Source organism: Pinus tabuliformis, chromosome 2_2 (assembly GCF_031772625.1).
Source record: "Pinus tabuliformis cultivar Carrire ecotype Pingquan chromosome 2_2, CPIR1, whole genome shotgun sequence".
Taxonomy (NCBI): Eukaryota; Viridiplantae; Streptophyta; class Pinopsida; order Pinales; family Pinaceae; genus Pinus; species Pinus tabuliformis.
Window position 1 is genome coordinate 795,238,585 of NC_142300.1, and position 22,029 is coordinate 795,260,613.

Below are 22,029 nucleotides of genomic sequence, written 5' to 3' on the forward strand. Positions count from 1 at the left end.
CTACAAGAGAATCTTGCACTTCTTCCCAGCTACAATAGAATTCTGCACTTCTTCCCAGCTACAATAGAAATCGAACTTGTGTGAGAGAATGATGCTCCAAATGAATTCGATGAGCTCGCATTTATAGGCTCCATGTGATGTCGAATAGGGTCCTTAGGCAGACATGGTGTGGAGGTTACATAAATCATATTTGACTCAATACTTAACCTTTTTACATTATTCAAAAGCCCAAGAAGGGTCTTTTTAAAAGTACAATGACTCTATTGACTCAGAATAAATCCTAGAAGTCCTTAATAGGGACTTTGACCTAAAACAAGGTGACCCAAGCATGAAACCCATACTTTAATAAATGACAATAATAATAATAACAATTCTTTTCTTTATTCTTTTGACAAGTACATTACATGATGATTAAAGTACATTAATGAAGACCGAACATAATTACATTTTCCAACAGAAACCACCCAATAGGATTATTGCTTAACCCCATTTGGAGTTTAGGAGACATTAGCACATCTCGAAGCCAATTATGGAAGGGCAGGCCATTATGAAGTCCCACCTGTGGTCCATGATTAGGTAAGCTCATTTACTCGATTTCTCTAATGACTTGTTGAACTGGAAGGCTAGGGGACGCATTGGATCTTATGCAGGATTGCAGATGGTTTCCATCTTGGGTTTGGTCTCCCAATACGAGGTCCTGATCCTCCAGAGGGTTACATTGGCACATGTAGGGTAAGCGTTGAGAGCCATGGGCCTCTACAGCAGCAGATTGCACTCCATTGATCCTCGCAGCCATTCAGAGATTGCTCGTGTTTCACTTATTGGACGAGGAGGATGCCCCTGATCCATCATGCCCAGCTGGCCCCAAATCTCTATCATACACTTGGCAAATGATCTAGGACTTGCACTGTGATGTGGCATCACCCACACCATCATCTTAGCTCTTGCAAGCGATCTATAGGAATCTTCGATTTGTTTGGAGACCCATGAGGACACTTTTGGGCCCCCAGATGTCATTTGGAGCACCACATGTTATTACAAGGGGCCACCCCTGTCCACTGCTTTTTAGGGTCCTTCACTTCATTATGGCACCCATGGACCTCATTAGGCCTCTTAGAGAGCCCTATGACATGCATAGATTATTATTTGAAGAGGCTTCCTTTGTCATTTATGAGCTAGTTTGGTGGGCTTGTCACCAAAAGTTGAATTATTAGAACATTATTTTATTTTTGGGGCTTATGTAGGCCAAGGAGGCTAATTCGAACTCCTAAGCTGTGTATAAATACAAGAGAGATAAGTTCATTTCTCATCATCACTTTGGTTTGGATCACTTATCTCTCTTGAGATTTTCACACTTTTTCTAAGGATGAATTGGAGATTTATGGATGACTTTTGATGTAGGGATATTGGTCTATCTTCTCTTGGAGCTTCTTTATTGTCAATTGTGAATGGCTGGATATATTCTATTACATGTAAGTACGTGCTTTTCATGTTATTCTTGTTTACTTTTGTCATATATGTTGGACTAGTATTTTCGTTGTTCTAGGGCATAATTGTTGCATGCATTTACTCCTTAATATTGTAGAATTTGTCTCTATAATAGCATTTCCTTCAATGTATGGGCCACGTAATAGGAGCGAAATCTCCTAGTGATAAAATTTGACCTTGACAAGCCATTTCTCTTGCACATCGAGGTATAAAAGCTACAAGGTTTCTTCTTCTTGACCTAGAAGGCAAACGAAGTGATCATGAGGCCTCCTTGATTGGAAACCAAGAAATCCTACTCTTACTCAACATAGACTCCATTCTCCCAAAGATTAAGGCATTGATCTATCAAGGGTGGTCACTAAAATCCACATTTTCTCACATCCTTTCGCGACTAGTCACATTGGGGCACCTAGGGCATCAATTTCCCGACAAGCAAGCCATCAAAAGAATTTGATCGCTTAGGGTCTCTTATGTTGGCCTTTCCTCTAGTCCTCCTCCAATTTTGAAGCCATTCCGACTGTGGAATTGGGATAAAAGTCAAGGCCTAGCTTCAGGATCAAAACTTCCCCTGCCATCCCCAAGGCTAGTGCCTCATATGGTCAAGACAACATCTTCAAGTGAAATTCTTCTCTTGATCCTTTCCCCCACCTTGTCTAGGGTAAGAATATCATTGGTTGCTTCATACCTTCCTCATATCCTAGACCGGGTCCACTTGGCCCCGTGTGGTCCCGCTCCTTCAAAAGACCATTCTTCAAGAACCATCCGAGATACCAATTTTAACAAGGATTTTAGGGATTGGGGAACTCCTTTACAAGCTTATTCCCATAAACCTAACCCTCAAAATCCTATTCCTTTCCCTAGAAATACATAGTACCTTGCTTAGAAAGCAAGCAAGCTCCATCCTTCAAACTTTTATGGGAAAGGGTTTGGGTCACTCATATCCATTGACTTATCATTCATTAGTGACTCCATATATATCGAGTCTCCTCCCATCTGTGAAACTCTGAAAATAGAAGGGAGCCTTAACTGAGGTGACAGTGGGCTAAGTCTCCATTTGTTGCCCTTGGCCTAGCATTTTCCCTTTGGGGATACGCTTTAGGTCCCCTGCTAGTTTGAAGGGTAACAGTCCCGCTTCCTGATAACATATATCTCACTACCCTCCGCTCATTACAAACCCTTTCCACATCTTCCCCATCTGGGTCCACATTTGTCCATTGGGTCCACAAGGTGTTAACCTCCCCTTCTCCTTGTCCACACCTTGGGTCGGGCTTGGAACGATGCCCCCAAGGTTGATGCAGCTAAAAAGAAGGGTAAAAGCATAATATGGCCACATACAACAGGAAATGTACCACAAAATGCAAAAGATGGCCGAGAATATAAAATTTAGCGTATGGGTAAAAGCCAAACATGAGCTCTACCCCACATAATTATGGCCATCTCCCTAGTTCCTAGGGCCCCTATGAGTTCCCCTCTCATCATTCAGGAACCCACCCAATCCCTGGTGATCAATGAACTGCCCCACCTTAAGGGGGTAATCACTGCCATATCATACACATCATGCTCTCATCCCCTTGAGCCCCGAGCAGTAAAATGAAGAAAAATCAATAAAAGGCAAAAGGCACATGTAGAAGGGTCGAAAAACAAAGGTCGGGGTAACTCATGTACCATGATTTCTCCCTCCCACATTCATACACTCAAGGTCGAGGCCTGCCTCATCATAGCTACCCTTGTACCATGGCAAGTGGCGTGGAACCTTTCCTTTTTCCCCCACTTCATTCCATCACTATTTCACCTAACACCTGCCATTTGATGGATGTACCATGGACCTGTCATTCCCTTAGAGATTGAAACCACCTAATAGGGTCCTTCATTAACCTCTCTTGTCAAGGAAGGTAACACCAGTACATGTTCAAAGCCCATTTGGAAGGGCATGCCACTATGAAGTGTCCATTTTTGCCCCTGATTAACAAGCTTATTTACTCAATTGCACTAATGATTATTGTACTGGAAGGTGAGGAGCCGCATTGGATCTTATACAGGATTGCATGTGGATCCTCATCTTGGACTTGGCCTCCTTATACAGGATCCAAGCCCTCCAGAGGGTCATAATAGCACTTATAGGGCGAGCATTGAGAGCCATGGGCCTCCCGCCATGCAAAGCATTGATTTCCATACAATGGGCTTCTTCAGCACCACCACGTTACTTGTTCGTGCCCCATTTATATAGATGTTGAAGTTTCTAAATTTACTTAGTTTAGAAACCCTTCATGCACTTTTTCTGATTTATTCCTACCTACTTGTTATTTTTCTAACAAGATATTTACAAAGTAAACATGAAAATAAACACCAATGCATGCTCAACATATTACAGATCAGCAACTAAAAGAAACAAGAACAAACACACACCACATGACACCATTATTTTTGGACCAATGTCCTCGAAAAAACCCAATGTGGGAAAACCGGTGCAGCTATCTGAGGGTTTTCTTATTAAACAATATCAAAGTACAATCTAGGTGCCGAAACTGGCCTACCCAACAGAGAATTTCCTTAGCATCTATACCTCACAATTTGAGAGAAATCTCCTGGCTGAAACCCCGGAAAACCCTTCTGGCAATTCCTCAGCACAAACTGCTCTGCAACCCTAGCGTCTAACCAATCTAGAATGCGTCAGCCACTCCTAGCCCAGCGCAGGCCCTGCGTCAGCCCCAGGGGGCCCTGCGTCAGCTCTGGGAGCCTCTGCGTCAGCTACGCTAGCCCCTCTGATGCTCTGCACAGCACTTGGTTGCCTCTGCATGACCCTGCATGAGCCCTTGCTGGCTCTAAGTCACTCTCCTTGGCTACTGCGCTGCTCTCCCGGCACAATCCCTGCCTTCTCCGTTTCTTTGTACTCAATGCCCCTCAGTTGCTCTCCCGATCACTGATTCTATCTCTCTTAGCAAACCTCGCTCTAGAGAATAGAATGACTGATCATCTAGTGTATTCTCCAAGTGACCCTCAAGCCTCCTCTTATACTTTTCCTATTGACATATTAACTAACGAGATTAAGTCCCTAATCAACGGCTAAGATTAGATCTGGCTCGATCCATGTCTTTTGGACCATTGTAAAACAGATTCATATTAATACACATTAATATTTTATTTTCCCTAAGTTTAGACTTAGGGACTCCATTAAAAATATTAATTATTTTAATATCTCCTTATCTGTTTAGAATCTTCCCAAACCCTTTTTAGGTATTGGAGATCTCATGTGCCCCAACCTCTCCCCCAAATTTCGTGGCTAGAGCACATTCGATGCTACCCCAAATCAACACTCCCTCTTAGCGAGCACTGTGCTCTAGCAATACTCCTCACTGAGTATTACTCTGATCATCTAGCATCGGTACCTGTGTTGATGCTAGGCCTTCCTGCCCAACATCCTCTACACTGTTGTATCCTGTACTGTTGCCCATGGTTCTGCCACTGCCACTGCTGCATCTGTACGATAGCTCCCTCTGCATCCGTGCTATTGTTGGTCCTTTCTCCCAGCACTACATCCGCACAGCACCTCCTCTCATCATGTTGCATGGTGTTGCCCATTGTTGCACTTCAACTCAGTTACTGAGAAGTAAGTAACTGATCTCCCAACTGACCTGCCTGTTGGGCTAGAAACACCCTCTGATGCTGAAGCTCCCTCTACCGCTTACAAGTGCTCCTTCTCTGACCTCTGTGTTGCTACAACAACTCCCTGCATCTCACACCATTTCACACCTCTCTGTGCCTTCCTGCATTGGTGCAACACTCTTGTGCCTCTCGCACTGTTGCGGCCTGCTAGCTCTGCGTTGTCTCGGGACTCCTGCACTGTAGCTCTCTCTGTCACTCCATCCGCATCCGTCTTTACCCACCCAACCAGTCCTGCTACTCCTCGTTGGGGCTCCCGTAGCAAGGTCTAATCCAAGAGGCTGGGTACCTCAAGGATCCTGCCCCTCATCGCCTTGTAATCCTCCTGACTACAGCATGATGTCTCCACACTTCTGCTCAAGTGGTATGTGTGCACTCATGGCACAATCATCGTTTGTCAAAACTTCCTTCTCTGCCTGTGCTGGCGCTGCCTTAGTCTCCGAAGACTCTCCCTTACTCTTCTTCCTTGGGCACTGGGTCGCATAATGACCCATCTCCCAACAGTGGAAGCACTTGATCTTGGAGAGATCTTTTTTCTTCTGCTTCTCCTGCTTTCCCTTGGATGTTAGGGCCACATCCTCCTCCTCCTGCTTGACCTTGATCCCTTTCCTACTGCAACCTGTCTTTGACTGTTTTCTGATCTCTTCCTGGCGAAGAGCTGCCCACATATCGTCCTAAGGTAGGGGAGTCCCTCTACCTAGGATGCTCTGGACAAACACTTCCCACTCTTTTGAGACAGCATCAAGGGTTGTCCTCACCGTAAGCTCCTGATCCGATGTCGCTCCTATAGCAGCCAACTGATCTCAGATCTCATTCAGTCCTCCGAGGAAAGAGTCAATCATTTGACCCTTCTTCATCTGATACGGCCTTATCTGGTTCTCGAGCAGCATTCTTCTCTGCACAGAAGTATGCTGGTACAGGTTCTTGAGAGCCTCCCACATCTCAACTGTTGTTTCCTTCTCGGCTATATGTGGTACCACATGATCCTTGACTCCATCAAGGATACTGCACTTGGCCCTCGCCATCGCCTCTTCGTACTTGTCATTATAATTTGGGTCGACTGGGATAGCTATTGTCTTCAAGGTAAAGTTCTTGACACAATTCCTGTCAAGCACTGATAAGATTCTGGCCTTCCAGACTGCGAAGTTCAATGCTCCATCTAATTTATCCTGGTCTCTTACCCCGTGTAGTGCCATGATACTCCTCTACTTCCCTCCTGGAAGTTCTCTGTTCGACTCCTCTGAGTCTCTACTTCCCGTCTGGAAGTTCTCTTCTGGACTCCCTCTAAGTCCTGATTTCCCTCCTGGAAATCCTCCAGCCGCTTGTCGAGATGCCCCTTACTCTGATCATCTTGTGCAACTGCACCGCTGATCCAGGTTCCTCGGTTAGAAACCCTTGGTAACAACTCCTCTCGCCCTGCTCTGTCAGGTATTGTTCTAACTACAATACCTCACCAGCTCCACTCTGCAATATTTCTGCAACCTTCTAGACTCCAGCCACTGCCTCTTTGTGCACTGCGTCAGCCCCTCTCTGCCTCATGCTAGCTCTGCGTCACCCCAAATGGGTCTGCGTCAGCCCTGGGATGCCCTACGTCAGCCCTTTGGCCCTCTGCGTCAGCAACGTTGGCCTCTCTGAGGCTCTGCGCAGCTCCTGGCTTCTTCTACGTGGCTCTGGATGGCTCTTCGTCACACTTCTTGGCTTCTGTGTTGCTAGAAACAGCTTCTGTCATCTCGAGACAGCTATTTTCTGCTGCTATTGCTCCGCTCGGCTGATGTCTTTTAGTCCTCCTGTGATCTGCAATCACTCTCTGATACCATGTTGAAGTTTCTAAATTTACTTAGTTTAGAAACCCTTCATGCACTTTTTCTAATTTATTCCTACCTACTTGTTATTTTTCTTTAACAAGTTATTTACAAAGTAAACGCTGAAAATAAACACCAGTTCATGCTCAACATATTACAAATCAGCAACTAAAAGAAACAAGAACAAACACACCACATGACACCATTATTTTTGGACCAATGTCCTCAGAAAAACCCAATGTGGAAAAACCAGTGCAGCTATCTGAGGGTTTTCTTATTAAGCAAAATCAGAGTACAATCTGGGTGCCAAAACTAGCCTACCCAACAAAGAATTTTCTTAGCAACTATACCTCACAGTTTGAGAGAAATCTCCTGGCTGAAACCCCGGAAAACCCTTCTGGCAGCTCCTTAGCACAAACTGCTCTGCAACCCCTGCGTCAGCCACTCCTAGCCTAGCGCAGGCCCTGCGTCAGCCCTGGGAGCCTTTGCGTCAGCTGCGCTAGCCCCTCTAGTGCTCTGTGCAGCACTTGGCTGCTTCTGCATGGCCCTGCGTGAGCCCTTGTTGGCTCAGCGTCACTCTCCATAGTTGTTGCGCTGCTCTCCCGGCACAATCTCTGCCTTCTCTATTTCTCTGTTCTCAATGCCCCTCAACTGTTCTCCCAATCACTGATTCTATCTCTCGTAGCAAACCCCACTCTAGAGAATAGAATGACTGATCATCTAATGTATTCTCCAAGTGACCCTCAAGCCTCCTCTTATACTTTCCCTGTTGACATATCAACGACCAAGATTAAGTCCCTAATCAATGGCTAAGATTAGATCTAGCTTGATCAATGTCTTTTGGACCATTCTAACACAGATTCATATTAATACACATTAATATTTTATTTTCCCTAAGTTTAGACTTAGGGACTCCATTAAAAATATTAATTATTTTAATATCTCTTTATCTGTTTAGAATCTTCCCAAACCCTTTCTGGGTATTGGAAATCTCATGTGCCCCAACCTCTCCACCAAATTTCGTGCCTAGAGCACATTCAATGCTACCTCAAATCAACAATAGAGATGATGATGCACTTGGACCACGTTACACAGTCGGCTACACATTGCACCTAACACTTCGCAGTTGATCTAGGGCCCAAAGGAACTTTTGCCTTTCCCGAGAAGACATGGGAGAGCAGGTGTCATCTTCTAGCCCTTATTGATGGAGCATCGACTTGATCTTAAGCCATTTGGAGCCCATAGAGCCCAAATTGGGGTTTGGAGATGTTTTGCAGCGTTTGGAGGGCATCCCCTTCGTATTCATCACTTTTGAGGCCCTCACCTTCATCCTCAACACATAAGGCCTCAACGCTAGCATTAGAGAGCACTTCGCATGGGCTAAAGGAGAAATTAAACAATAATTAATGTTAAAGCTATCTTGGTTGGCTTGTAACCAAGGGTCTTCACATCATTTGTTATGTTTTAAGGGCTTTGTAATTAGAAATTTGAATTGCTAGAGCTTGTATAAATACATGAGACTTAGTCTCATTACAAACCATCATCACTTGGAATTTTAGCTGTCATTAGAGATTTTCGTCCTTCAATTTTGTGGAGTGATTTGGACAAATTAAATGCATTTTGATGCTTGGAAAAATCTCAATTAATCTGCATATTGTATCACTTGGGACAGAAACAACAGACTTATGTTCCAAAGAACACTGATGTCTGCAAAATCGAGTCTTACAATAACAATTTATTCCAGTTATCAAATAATTTCGATGTTCCACAGAAGATTGATTTAGGATGGTTATATCCCTTCTCAGTTCGACAATTTTGTTTTTATCACTCAAAAGATCTTATCATCTTATATCAACGAAGATGAAAAATCAAAGAATTTTGAAAGATGCGAATAGATTACAAGACATAGAAACAAATGAAATGCCTAGTTAGTAATAAGCTTTGAGGATAAATCTTTTTTGCAAGAAACAATGTTATGAATATAATATATATAAAAATAATGTAAATATAAATAATAATAATAATCACAATAATGATTAATCAATGATTAGTATAGAAGAAGCATGTCTCTAAGGACATGACCATTCATGAAGGGGCACCTACCTGTGTATATAAGTGGGCCCTCGATTGTAACAATCTCATCATCGTATTCTCTCTCTCTCTCTCTCTCTCTCTCTCTCTCTATATATATATATATATATATATATATATATATATCCTCAATGGACATCTTCATATTCCAGGTGTTCTGGAGTATTTAACTTGTGTATACGAACTTTGTTCATAACAATTTCGCATTTTCACATTAGGGCTAATACTCTTTCCTTTCTTTTAGCTACATCAACCTCTTAGGGCAATGTTTCCAAGCCCCTACTCAAGAATGAGAAAAACAAGGAACTAATGCCAATGACAGATAGCAGTCAACCCCTACAACAAGATGTAGATACAAAGGAGAGATGGAAAGTGTTAGTATGGATTACGATGGACATGCAACATCAAATAGAGCGTCCTATTTTCCCCCCTCCACAATGAAATAAAGGCCTCATAGAAGGTTATAGTGGGCTAGGTGAAAAAGATAACCACCAAGGTGAAGCATAGGAACAAAAGTAAAACAAAAAGCGGTCTATCATCCAATTCAATTTGTAATCCATACTAGAATTTTCTTTAAACATTAAATAAAAGCACTAGAATACAGAAATGGTTGATGCGCCTTATAAAACATGACCCACCTTCATCAAAATATCAAGTTAGACGAAATAAAGCACTAACTGGAGCATGGATGACAAGCTTTTGAGGTTGGTTATCTGTGGATCATCATAAGCCTGCTAGCTGGCAAGCTAAAACAATAGGTAAAAACTCTCTTATGAGTTACCATCATGGATGGGTAAAAGTGGCCACACTTGGCTTAAAAATGTATGAGCGAGGTATATAAGTCAGCCCCTCTAGACTCTCCATTCATATTTCACCTAAAAACCAGTCTATGTATTTGAATTTTGTATCACTTAGAACAAAAACAACAAACTTATGTTCTAAAGAATATTGATGTCTGCAAAATCGAGTCTTACGATAACAATTTATTCAAGTTATCAAATAATTGTGATGTTCCATAGAAGATTGGTTTAGGATGGTTATATCCCTTCCCAGTTCGACAATTTTGTTTATCACTCAGAGGATCTTATCACCTTGTATCAACGAAGATGAAAAATCGAAGAATTTCAAAAGATGCGAATAGATTACAAGACATAGAAACAGATGACACGCCTCGTCAGTGAGAAGCTTTGAGGACAAATCTTTTCTGCAAAGGAAAGCAATGTTATGAATATAATATATATAAAAATAATGTAAATATAAATAATAATAACAATCATAAAAATGATTAATTAGTGATTAGTATAGAAGAAACATGTCTCTAAGGACATGACCATTTTTGAAGGGTCACCTACCTATGTATATAAGCGGGCTCTCATTTGTAACAATCTCATCATCATATTCTCATTCACACATAATATATATATATCCTCTATGGACATCTTCATATTCCAAGTATTCTGGAGTATTTAACTTGTGTATATGAACTTTGTTCGTAACACTTTTTCATTTTCATATTAGGGCTCATGCTCTTTCCTTTCTTTTTGTTGCATCAACCACTTAGGGCAATGTTTCCAAGCCCCTACTCAAGAATGAGAAAAACAAGGAACTAATACCAATTACAGATAGCAGTCAACCCCTAAGATGGGATGTAGATACAAGGGAGAGATGGAAAGTGTTAAGTATGGATTACAATGGAAATGGATCACTTAGAGCCTCCTATTTTCCCCCCTCCTAGACAATGAAATAAAGGCCTCATAGAAGGTTACAGTGGACTAGGGGCAAAAGATAACCAAGGTGAAGCATAGGAACAAAAGTACAACAAAAGGCAATCTCTCATCCAATTCAACTTGTCCATACTAGAATTTTCTTTAAACATTAAATGAAAGCACTAGAATACAAAAATGGTTGATGTTGTGAAAATTCCAAGTATGAAATCCTATTACAAAAACTGGAATTAATTCTTCTAATTGTTAATTAATTAACATTTTATTTTTTAAGGCAAATATCAAATAAATCACACTACAACCTTCACAAATAAAACTATGGAAAACAATAGCGCTGGAAACTGAGAAATATGCTAGCGCACACATAAAAATTGACACACTTGTTTTTGAACTAAAATCCCTGGAAACACCCAACTTGGGAAAACCGATGCAGCCACTGAGGGTTTTTATTATTATGCAACAGTGAAATTTTGAGTACAATCTATGGATGCTCATCTGGCAATCCAGACAGCAAAATAATCTAGCCGAAATATCTGAGGTAAATACCTCAACACCACGCCTGATCCTACTCTGACAACTGACAAATTTGGCCAGTCGTATAGCCACTACACAGTGCTTACACAAACCCCAACTCGCTAAGCCCGGAACTACAAGAAAAATGATGTCCTGTCTCGGAAAAATTTGCTTGGCCTCCCGGAGAATTTCCGGACCAACAACTATTGAATTTCTCTCCTTCTGCAAAATTGATCTCCCTCTAAAGCCTTCTACGCAACTTCACTGGGAAATACGGCCCTTTTGTTGCTGACTCTCTAGATTTGGAAAAGATTTCCTCTGAACTCGCAATCCCTACCCCTCTCTATCTCTGCTTCCCTTTTGAAGCTTGAACTCTTCTGACAATTGACTGCTGCTCTCTGGAAAATCAAACTCTCTAAGGAAATCGATCTTTGTGTGTATGTGTTCTCCATCTACCCATAGACTTCTTATAATATTTTGTTGGGACTCCAACAGCCAAGATTAAAACTTAATCAAGGGCTAAGATCATATCGGAGTCTATCCATGTGAGTTCTAGGTGATTCACACCTTATCGCAATTAATTCTGATTAATTAACCCATTTTCCTAACTTTGGACTTAGCAAATATTTAAAAATAGGCTAATAATCTAATTGAGACACTTCTAGGTGGAATTTCCAGAAAAGATTTATGTGTTATGGAGAACTCTTGTGGTTTAGCCTCTTCACAAAGTTTCGAGACTAGAACACCTATGTTATAAAAACTAATAGATGTACCCTATAAAACATGACCCATCTTCATCAAATAATCAACTTAGATGAAATAAAGAACTCACTGGAGTGTGGATGAGAGGCTTTTGAGGCTCGTTATATGTGGATCATCATAGGCCTGCTCGCTGGCAAGCTAAAACAATAGGTAAAAACTCTCTTATAAGTTACCAACATGGGTGTGTAAAATTGGCCACACTTGGCTTAAAAATGTCCCCCTCTAGACTCTATATTCACATTCCACCTAAAAGAGAGGTTGGCTCTTACTAATTTTACAACAAAATGGGTTGGTTCATGCATTCAGCTATTGCACTTCGAATCATATGTATACCATTGGTTTCTTCAATAAATACCTAAATTATGGTAGTGTACAACTAAGGTATGAAATAAAGATATTGCAGGTTGTTATGTATCAACTTTATTAAGTAATGTGCTCTAGTGTAGGATATTGCCTACATTTTCCATCACTTCTAGCACCACAAGTCCTTCTGAATGTCCACTCACTATTTATCCTTGTGACAATTGCTGATGTTTATAGCTGGGGCAAGTACTTCTTCATAACCCTAAGTATCTAGGCATGCAGAAGTCACCTAATACACCTTTAACCTTAGCAATTACTTTAGTGATTTAAGTAATTTATTTTATAAGAAAAAAGTGAATTAATCTAATGAAATGCAAACGTTTTTGCATTAGTGAATTAGATGAATCTCAACAGCCATTTTCAAGTGATGTGAGATCTAATCTCAATCGTCAATCACTATGCAAATTAGGTTTGTGGATTTGGTCATATCTCAAGCTTATAAAAGAAAGGCTAGGCTAAGGGTGAAGGCACACAATACATCTTGAGCACAAGACATAGTGAGAGTGAGATCTCAGTTATTGGGTGAAGGATTTCCATTCAAGTGTTCCGAATCTGAGGAAGGCACAAGGAGCAATGAGGGAGATCTAGATTAGCCAGGAGATAGATCAAATCATCAAAGGAAGGATCTAGGGAGGGATCCATTGGATTAAATCCAAGGTATTGTTGTATATGTAATTTCCCTAGATGAACATTTTCACAGTGAGGGAGCCTTAGTAGGTTCTAAATTTATAAAATGAGGAACTGTTTCATTGGGCAGAAAATTTGTGTGCTTCTGTGATTGAGATTAGTTGTCATTTTTGTTAAATGTGGTAGCTTGGACATACACTTCTAAAATTGGAATTGTGTCTAGCATGCAGAAGTGTCTGAAAGACACTCTCTACATATTGATTTTATCTTTATGAAGTTAAAGTAACTTTTATTTTATTTTATTTTATTTTATAATGACTAAAAAGTGAATTAAGTTGTGTCAACGAGAGATTAAGTCGTGATCATTGATCTCAAGTGGTCAAGATTAGATCTCAAACATTAATCACTTTGGAGACAAGGTTTTAGTCTAAGTTGCACTGAAACGGATACAGGAACGGATACGAATACGGGGTTTGAAACGGATACGACAAATTTTCAAAATATCAGGATACGATACGGCAAGGAAACGACGTCATATATATATATATATATATACCATTCATCTTTTAGAATCTAGAATCTATATCTAAAAATTTAAAATACATATTCATCGTCATGAATTCAACATAAACAAATCATCATCATCAATTCGACATAAACAATGGCATCATCATTAGTGATTATCATAACATTCAACATATTATCATCATCATTAGTAATGTAATCAGAAATGCTACAGCCTCTGTGCTTTTGGGTCCAACTCCTTCAAAGAACATGTCATGTATGTCAGATGATATCTATCTTCCTTGCATGACAATTAAAAGGCCCATGCGATCATTTGGATATTCTGTCAAGACCTATTTCAACATTTCAATCTTCTCAATGTCAGCTTGGTCTCTTGACTATATGCAAGCACAAGATTAGCTAGAGAAGATTTGTTATATCGGAGGGATTTATGAAATCAAGAGCAAAATCAATGACAATTAACAAAACCTAAACCAAAATGAAAATAAATCATTCAAATAAATCTCTTTACAAAGACATTCATCAAACCCTTTTATTTGCATTTTTAAACATCTATCTTTTTCTTAGTAAGAATCCTTGATAAATATATGGAGTGTCGTTGTTTTTAAAGATTTTGAAGAGACTTTATGAGACTCTGTTTATAGTGAGTTTATTTGCAAATCTGATTTCTTCATTTTTATTATTATTTATGGCTATATAAATTTTCACGCTTTTTAACATTTAAAGGGTGGATTCCGATCACAATTTTTGTGGATCCGTTTCCGAAATCCAAAAAAATTTAAATCCCTTGGAAACGTATCCAATTCCAAATCTAAAGTTTCTGATTTTTTGAAATGGCACAATAACGTTTTTACAGCGTTTCGGGCAAGAATCGTATCAGTTTCTGTATCGGAAACGTGGATCCGCGTTTCTGGCAAATTCTTCAGGAGTTTCTGGTAACTTAGGTTTTAGTCATTGTAAAGTTATAAAAGGAGATATAAGGAGAGTATAAGACACAACACTTGTACAGGTAATCATTTTTGAGTTGAAGAGGAAGGAAATTGACTTGCAAGGAAAAGAAATGGCTGACGAGAGGAGAGATCGATCCTTGCTGGGCTGCATGCATCCCAAGGTAGAAAACTCAAGGGGGACATACTGCTACACACATCCCAAGGTTCTGGGCACAATTGCAGAGGCTGTACAGGTGCGCACAGTGCAGTGTGGAGGCTCAGATCTGCTGCATGCAGATTAAGACAGATTCTGGCATGATTTTTGAGGTGGCACGAATTCCAAGGAGGTTGTACAGTGCTAGGAAAAGGCTGAACTGAATTCTGGGAATGATTTCCAAGAAATTTCTGAATTGTAAATGTTCATTAATTGAAGTAATAATTTCCAGAATTTTTCTGGGGGTTGAAATAATAAATTATTTTCTGGTTTTTCCCTTCGGGGTTTTCTGAAGTAAAAATTACTGTGTCAAATTTATGTGATTGGTTTCCTATTTCTGCTGTGCATTCCATTGTTAGCAAGATCAGTGTATTTATGTTCATAAAAATCAGACCTGGAAATTTCTCATTTTCCATACATGGATGTGAGTATAAAATATTTTTATTGGAATTACTAATTAGAAATCAGATCTGAGCTTTAAGAAACTAACAATATTGCTTCCGCTGTTTCAGTTTCTTTATGATCCCAGTTGTGCTTTTATTCAGTTGTTTTGTAATCTGATAGGTAGTAAATTGTCCGTTTGTTGGGTTCAAGAAAATTTTAACAACGTAATCACTGCCACAAGGTTTTGCAATACCAGGTATACCCAAACCATGGTAACAGAAAAATTATCCCAAATTCACTGTACTGTTTATGGCATTTGGATCTGGCAAGTACTGCACCATAGGGAAATTAACTGGTACATTGCATGACCTCTCTCCTCTGGGGTTCAAACCCATTCCATAGCCATAGCAATCCTAGTTAGAGAAGGCCCCCTTAAGTTGGAGAAGAGCCAACCAAAAGCTAAAAAAGAGATATCGAGGTGACAGTAGGAGAGATATTGAGGTGACAGTGGGTAGGCTTCCTGAATTGCACATGACTATCTCCTTGATGCTTGGGGCCCCCTTAAGTTGGAGAAGAGCCAACCAAACGCTAAAAAAAAAGGAGAGATATTGAGATGACAGTGGGTAGGAGACATATTGAGTTGACAATGGGTAGCCATCCTGAGTTGCACATGACTATCTCCTTGATGCTTGGGACTTTACAACATAGAAGGTGTTGTAACAGGGCTCTTTGTGAGCTAATTGTCGATTTGGCCTGGCAAGGTGCCAGCATCTTATTCTCACCTATAGGCTGGAGTATGGTAGCTTGGAAACATGGATAATAATTATTACTAGAAAAAAATATACATTTACAAAATTAAAATATTATTATTGCAAAAAGTCTTTTGATATTATTATCTTAATGAATAAGATAAAAACTGCAACAAGTCCAACACCTGAATATATAATGGAAAACAGAAAAGCATTGCCCAGTATCTTGCAAAAGCTTAAAAAGGAAATCAAGTCTGGTCTTACTTGTAAAGGTTTGGATCACAATTTAATGGTAATGAAAGGCATTTAACCTTTTTATGAAGAAACAATGACATTGGAATGAAATCACTGTTATCATAGTTAAATACCTTTGATGTGACACTAAGAAAATCCCATACTTCATGCCGCTCTGCAATGTTAGGGATTGACAACAAATCCTGCAAATAAAACTGCATAATTAGACTAAGATTATAGAAGAAAGGTACTCTTTTTTGTCAAAACTAATGCTACAAAGCATTGTCGACGTTAAAAAGACAAACTGCGAGTGATAGTGCTCAAATGGAACAAGACTGTGGACACGACAAAGAATCCATAAATATGCAGAATCAAAGTACAAAAACTTATGCAAAGGACTGAGATTTTATTCACACAAAAATAGCTGTATGTAAATGAAGAAGCAATGTCCATTATAGAAAAAGTAACTGTCCTAAAACTAGTCTCCTTGTGGAACTGAAATGTATTCTTGTGACACCTTATGAGTGTCAAAAGGCAAGTAGCAGGCAGTTACATATATGACGTAGCACTCAATAACTAACCTTAGCACAAAGTGCTAGAAAGAAATGCCTGACTAACACAAGAGAATGGCTAACTTAAGCTACAGACATAAAAATGCATGATGAGAATGGCTAACTTAAGCTACAGACATAAAAATGCTCACCAATGACTCACCAAGTTACACATGCCCATGCACTTAAATGTCAAAATGGAACTTCAACATGTACTAGATGTGTACCTTCAAATACTTCTCTAGCAAAATGCAGCGCTCCCGAATGAAAAAATCATCGAGATTAGACGAAATAATCCTCTTCGGTGGTAAATTAAGTCTATAATTCGGTATATCTCGAAGATGCCGATGTAATTGCTCAAAATTGCGGAACCTGATTAGTAGAGATCAGTCAGCTAGATTTTCCTAAATTCAAATTCAAATAATAAACCCATTACTACAAAAAATTCCTAGAAACGACATTCTGAGATACATGTCAAGTTTTGCTTTAAGGTGAAAACAATAACAACCTTAGCAATTAAGACTCAAAGATTAGAAATTATCATCGCTAATATTACCGTCAATGTAAGAGTGAAGACCCTAAGAATTACGAGAAAAGCCAGTTTTTACAGCATATATACAATCCACCATACCTTCTGTCAACAACCCAACTTTTCTTTTCTGAATTTGTTACGGCAATTGAATAAACAGCAATAGACTTTAATCCTACTCTTTCAAAATGGACTCCAAGAACCTGCATACTTGTGTTATCAATAAACGAGTAACCAAAAATGACAACTAACGAAAGGAAAGTGTACGCTAAGCAGTAAAATATTCTCTTAGTCTTAAACCTACCCAACATTCCAGCTTGCGAACAGATGCATTAACAGTATGAGGCCGTTCCACTGCTGATTGATTTCCAATGTGTAAATGATCTCGTATTTCACCTACTCTTGAACCCTGTGAAATTTTGACAACAGAATTCACCCTATCTTCCAGAAAAGATGATCTATCAAACTTTTCAGAACCCTCATATGCAGTACCACTACTTTTTGATCGTCTGTGTTGAACTTTTAACAGTTGATTTTCTCGGCTTCTGCTATTTTCTTGCTTTTCATAACCTCTCTCTGATGCTAGCTTGACATTTATATGTGAAACTCTTTTACTCTGATCTGTATCTCTACATTCTGTTAGACCACTGCTCCGCGAGTCAGAAGCTGGAACATGCTTCAGTTTCTCAGTCCTTTTTGCATCTCCAGGAGTATTAAGCATGTCTGTTTCAGTTGACTTGCATGTGTTTCCCCACTGAATAGATTCCTTTGTCATCAGAGGATCATTACACTTCAATGTACCTCTTGTATCTTGCCATAGAACTGATGATTTTTCCAAAGGACCTGGCTTACATTGACCTGTGCTAGTATCCTTCAACTTGTTACTCTGCCCCTTTATCCAAAGATTGTCAGGGTTTTCAGGCGCCAGAAACTGAGTTTTCCCTTTTCTTTTAGCTTCCACTAATTGTGCCCAATCACATGATAGAGACTGTGGATAAGATATAGGCTTTACCTGATAGTCTGGATTTTTATCATTACAAAGAGAACTTAGACCTCCGCCTCGATGATCATCAGTTTCTGTTTCATTTATATCCTTTCTAGGAATCTACTTCTGAGGTTGTTTGGTTCTGTGGCAGAATGTGGCATATCCTTCAGGCAGCTTTGATTAGGTTGTTCTCTTACAAGTTTTTCTTTAGATAATTTACCTGATTCATCTTTGTCTGTTTTCTTATTTAGCACTTCTGCTTTTGCAGAAAGTGAAAAAAATTCGATGAGCTCATTAATGAACCTGCAGTAAACCCATGGAAGATAACCATCCTTAGTACACAAAATAAGTCTCCAAAATGGTATTCAAATTCTTTTCCTATGTACTCCACCTACAACTCCAACACAATCATAAGAACAATAGGAAAATTTGAAATGGAAAAACAAAACATTAAGGCAAAAATTGTAGTCAATATCAAGAGAAGAATAAATGAGGCACATCGAAGTGTTAATTTAGTAGACAACCCTGTTTACCAGGATGTCTAAAGCTTAAAAATATATCATATTAATAGATGGAATAGAATTTATTTCAGGAAAAAGGTGACACAGAGGTATGTTTTTCTTTTGTTGAGAAAATACTACTTATTTACACAGAAAAAGCAGAAATGTACAATATGAATGACCTTTTATCTTAATGCACTCAAAGCTGTAATAAGGACAGATTAAGCTCTAACAGAAAAAAAATTTGCATCGTTCGTGGAAAAAAACCTATTGACCTTGGTTTAGACAGTTATCCTGTCAAAGGCCAATTTCTGAAAGGCACAAATAAAACCTACAACTTCTTCAAAAATATACATGAAGCACCCTCCAAAGACTGAACAAAACAAAGGAGTGAATACAGTTCCAAGACCAGAGAAATGACTTAGAACAGTAGACCTTCCACAAGAAAAGCCACACCCCAATGGACGTTTCCTTGGATGAGGCAGTGATACTCAGCTGCACCATCTTCCAGCATTGTCCAGAAAAGTGGCACAACCAAAAGATGTGTTTCACTGTCTCAGCCTTACCACACGGAGAGCAATGCCATTTGTAAATCCAACTCTGGCATAATTGGATTTATTTGATGAGTAACCATTGGCACAAGACCAACCAAAAATGAACTCTGTGTGTAGGATCTGTTGTAAGGCCCCACATTGCTAAACCTGGTGATCTAACACAATTCAGTCTCTGAAGAGACATCCTTTTTGATCCAAGTAGAACCTAGCTGGATCTTCCTATGCAAAAGAGCAAAAAAAAATTATGTTGTCATATTTGAAGATTGATTTATCATAAGCCTGTAGCTAATCTCTGTAGACAAGACAACAAAGATCACCATTCATTTTTGGTATCTTCTCCACTTCAACAAGTTACTAAAGCTCTCTGATTATAACAGTCAGAAGTCAAAAGGCCCTTGGACTGAGCAAGGTGTTAAAATTTGGGCACCAGAGGACAAGTGGTTCCCTTAGGCTTTGATCTTTGGCCTAGGGAAAAGTGTCCAAATTTATTTGTACTTTTCTCCTACAGTGACTTTATAAGTGGTAAAGTCAATTTAATTTAAAAGTGACTTTATAAGTGGTAAAGTTACATTATAATTTAAAAGTGACTTTATAAGTGGTAAAATTACATTCTAATTTAAAGGTGACTGTATTAAAGTCAATGAAGAATTATAAAGTGAAAAAGTGACTATGAAAATAAAAGGCTAAGTGGGTCTTTATTTAAGTGGGTGAGTTAAAAATAGAAAGTGAGAATTAAATGCACATTTATTCTCCTCCCTAGATCTAAATGAATCTCAGCCATTAGATCTTAGGGTAACCCAAAAGGTCATTTAGAGAGTAAAAGGAGAAGAGGAGAAAATGATCAATTCATTCCTTCATGAACATTTGAGAGAAAGAGACGAGAGACCAAGGAGAAAATTTCTGAGCAGTGAGGAAGTGAAAGAGAGCAACAAAAAGACATTTCAGCAAATCTGGGCAGCAGCATTTATTGGCATGCATCACAAGGCAAAACCGTACAGCAGGAGAAAGGCACAGATGTCGAGGAAGAGAGACAGCATAGAAATCGAGGAATAGGGACAGCAGCAAGGGCATGAATTTCGAGGCAGATTTGGGCACAAATTTTGAGCCAACCATACTGTTGAAATCTGTACGGTTTGTACAGTCCGTACAGCATGTTTTGGGCACGCTTTTTGAGGCATGCCATACAACATTTAATGTTGTTTTATTGCTGGAAAAAAATTTGTTTTGGCTGTTCGCTGATTGGCATGATTTTCGAGGTGGAGTTAAAGCACAGAAATCGAGATAAGTTGTAATTTGTGGTTGTTGGAATTTTTACTATATATTTCAGTTTCTCTATAAAAGCATTTTCAGAAATAAAGAAGAGCTCTCAAACTGATTTTCCCCAAGAGTTGTAAGGGGTTTTTCCACGGTCACATTGACCAAAAATAACTATGTTATTTTCTGTGTGTCGCTGTCATAATTTTGTTGTGTTTTATTTCTGCAATTTCAACAGTTGTGAAATCTCTAAATTTGTGTTTTCAGAAAATTATTGTTATTTCCAGATTTTAGAATTTTTATCGTGTTTGGATTTAAAACTAAATGCATGGAGTGATAAGGAAAACTAATAACCGAAGTGAGGGTTGAAATTTCTTCATGGTATCAGAGCTTGGTTGGCTGAAAAATGCAGTGTGAGATAGCAAAGTGAAAATTACAAGAAGCTGATTTTTACACAGAAAAACAGAAACCTTTACCACAGATTTGAAAATTTCAATTTGGTAAGGCAGTGAAACATGTCTTTGGGTTTGAGAGTTGAAAACAGGTTGGATAGGCAGAACAACTACAGTGATTGGTAAAGCATGATGAGATGTAGCATAGTGATGATGGGTGCAGCATGGTGCAGCACAGTGAGGTGCAGCATGATGATGAGGAGCAACACAATGATAGGTGCAGCATGGTGATGGAGTCTCCTGGGAGAATCAGTTGAAACAGCATGTCTTCAACTGACTTCAGCGACCTCATGTATCATCTACTTAGAGATGATCTATGCTCTTACCTAGATAAGTCAAATTGTTGACTTCTGTTGTATATGTACTATCTCTCTCTCTCTCTGTTGAACTATTGAAGAACATATAAGAAGAATTGAACAAGGGCTTCCCCACATTGGGGTTTGTCCCTGGCTAGCGCCACATCTTGTGTCCTCTCGTCTTGGCTTGTCTTCTACGATCTATGTTTATGTTCTACCTGCAATTTACTTTAATGTTGATGTGATTGCTAATCTGTAAAAGATATTGAGCTAACTGTGAAAATTGAAATAAATTGCTCTAAGCATAGAACATACCTAAAATTAACATGGTATCAGAGCTGAGGTGAAGACAAAGCACAAGAAAGAGTGAAAGAGCAATCACCGAAGACAGTTGGGAAAGGACAAAAGGCTCAATGGGTTCCTCATCCCTCTTCAAATTCACCAAGGGTGAAGTCGAAGCAGAGAACATTATCAGAATGGCGCATGAGAAGCTTCTGATGGCCTACCTAATGATCACTTCAATGGCAAGTACAGATCTAAAGGTGGAAGGAAAGGCAAATGCCTTGTTTGTAATAAGTTCAGCCATTATGTGAAGGAGTGTCTGAATGGTAGGGACACATCACTTGATGATGATATCAATCATTCTAGGGACATCTTCAATGATCAGAGGAATTACAGGGAATGCAGGTCATTAAGGAAATAGCCGACTCTTCAAAGAAAGCAAGGAACCCCAGGTATGAAGAATCAAATGTTGTTACTGATAAGATAAAGAAGCGTTATCTTATATTGGCCCTCTCCTTCAGACTCTTTGGGAATCTGGCTTATTGATTGTAGTGCTTCAAG

General features: G+C 39.4%; 1 protein-coding gene across 1 annotated transcript in view; it reads right to left on the bottom strand.

The window, feature by feature from the left end:
* The window catches only part of LOC149195094 (uncharacterized), a 460,489-nt gene that overhangs the window by 311,098 nt on the left and 127,362 nt on the right, over window positions 1-22,029 (bottom strand). Inside the window, 5 exon segments of the mRNA XM_089405246.1 lie at window positions 16,200-16,268; window positions 16,844-16,988; window positions 17,248-17,348; window positions 17,450-18,230; window positions 18,233-18,433. Coding sequence (XP_089261372.1) covers window positions 16,200-16,268; window positions 16,844-16,988; window positions 17,248-17,348; window positions 17,450-18,230; window positions 18,233-18,433 — 1,297 coding nt within the window.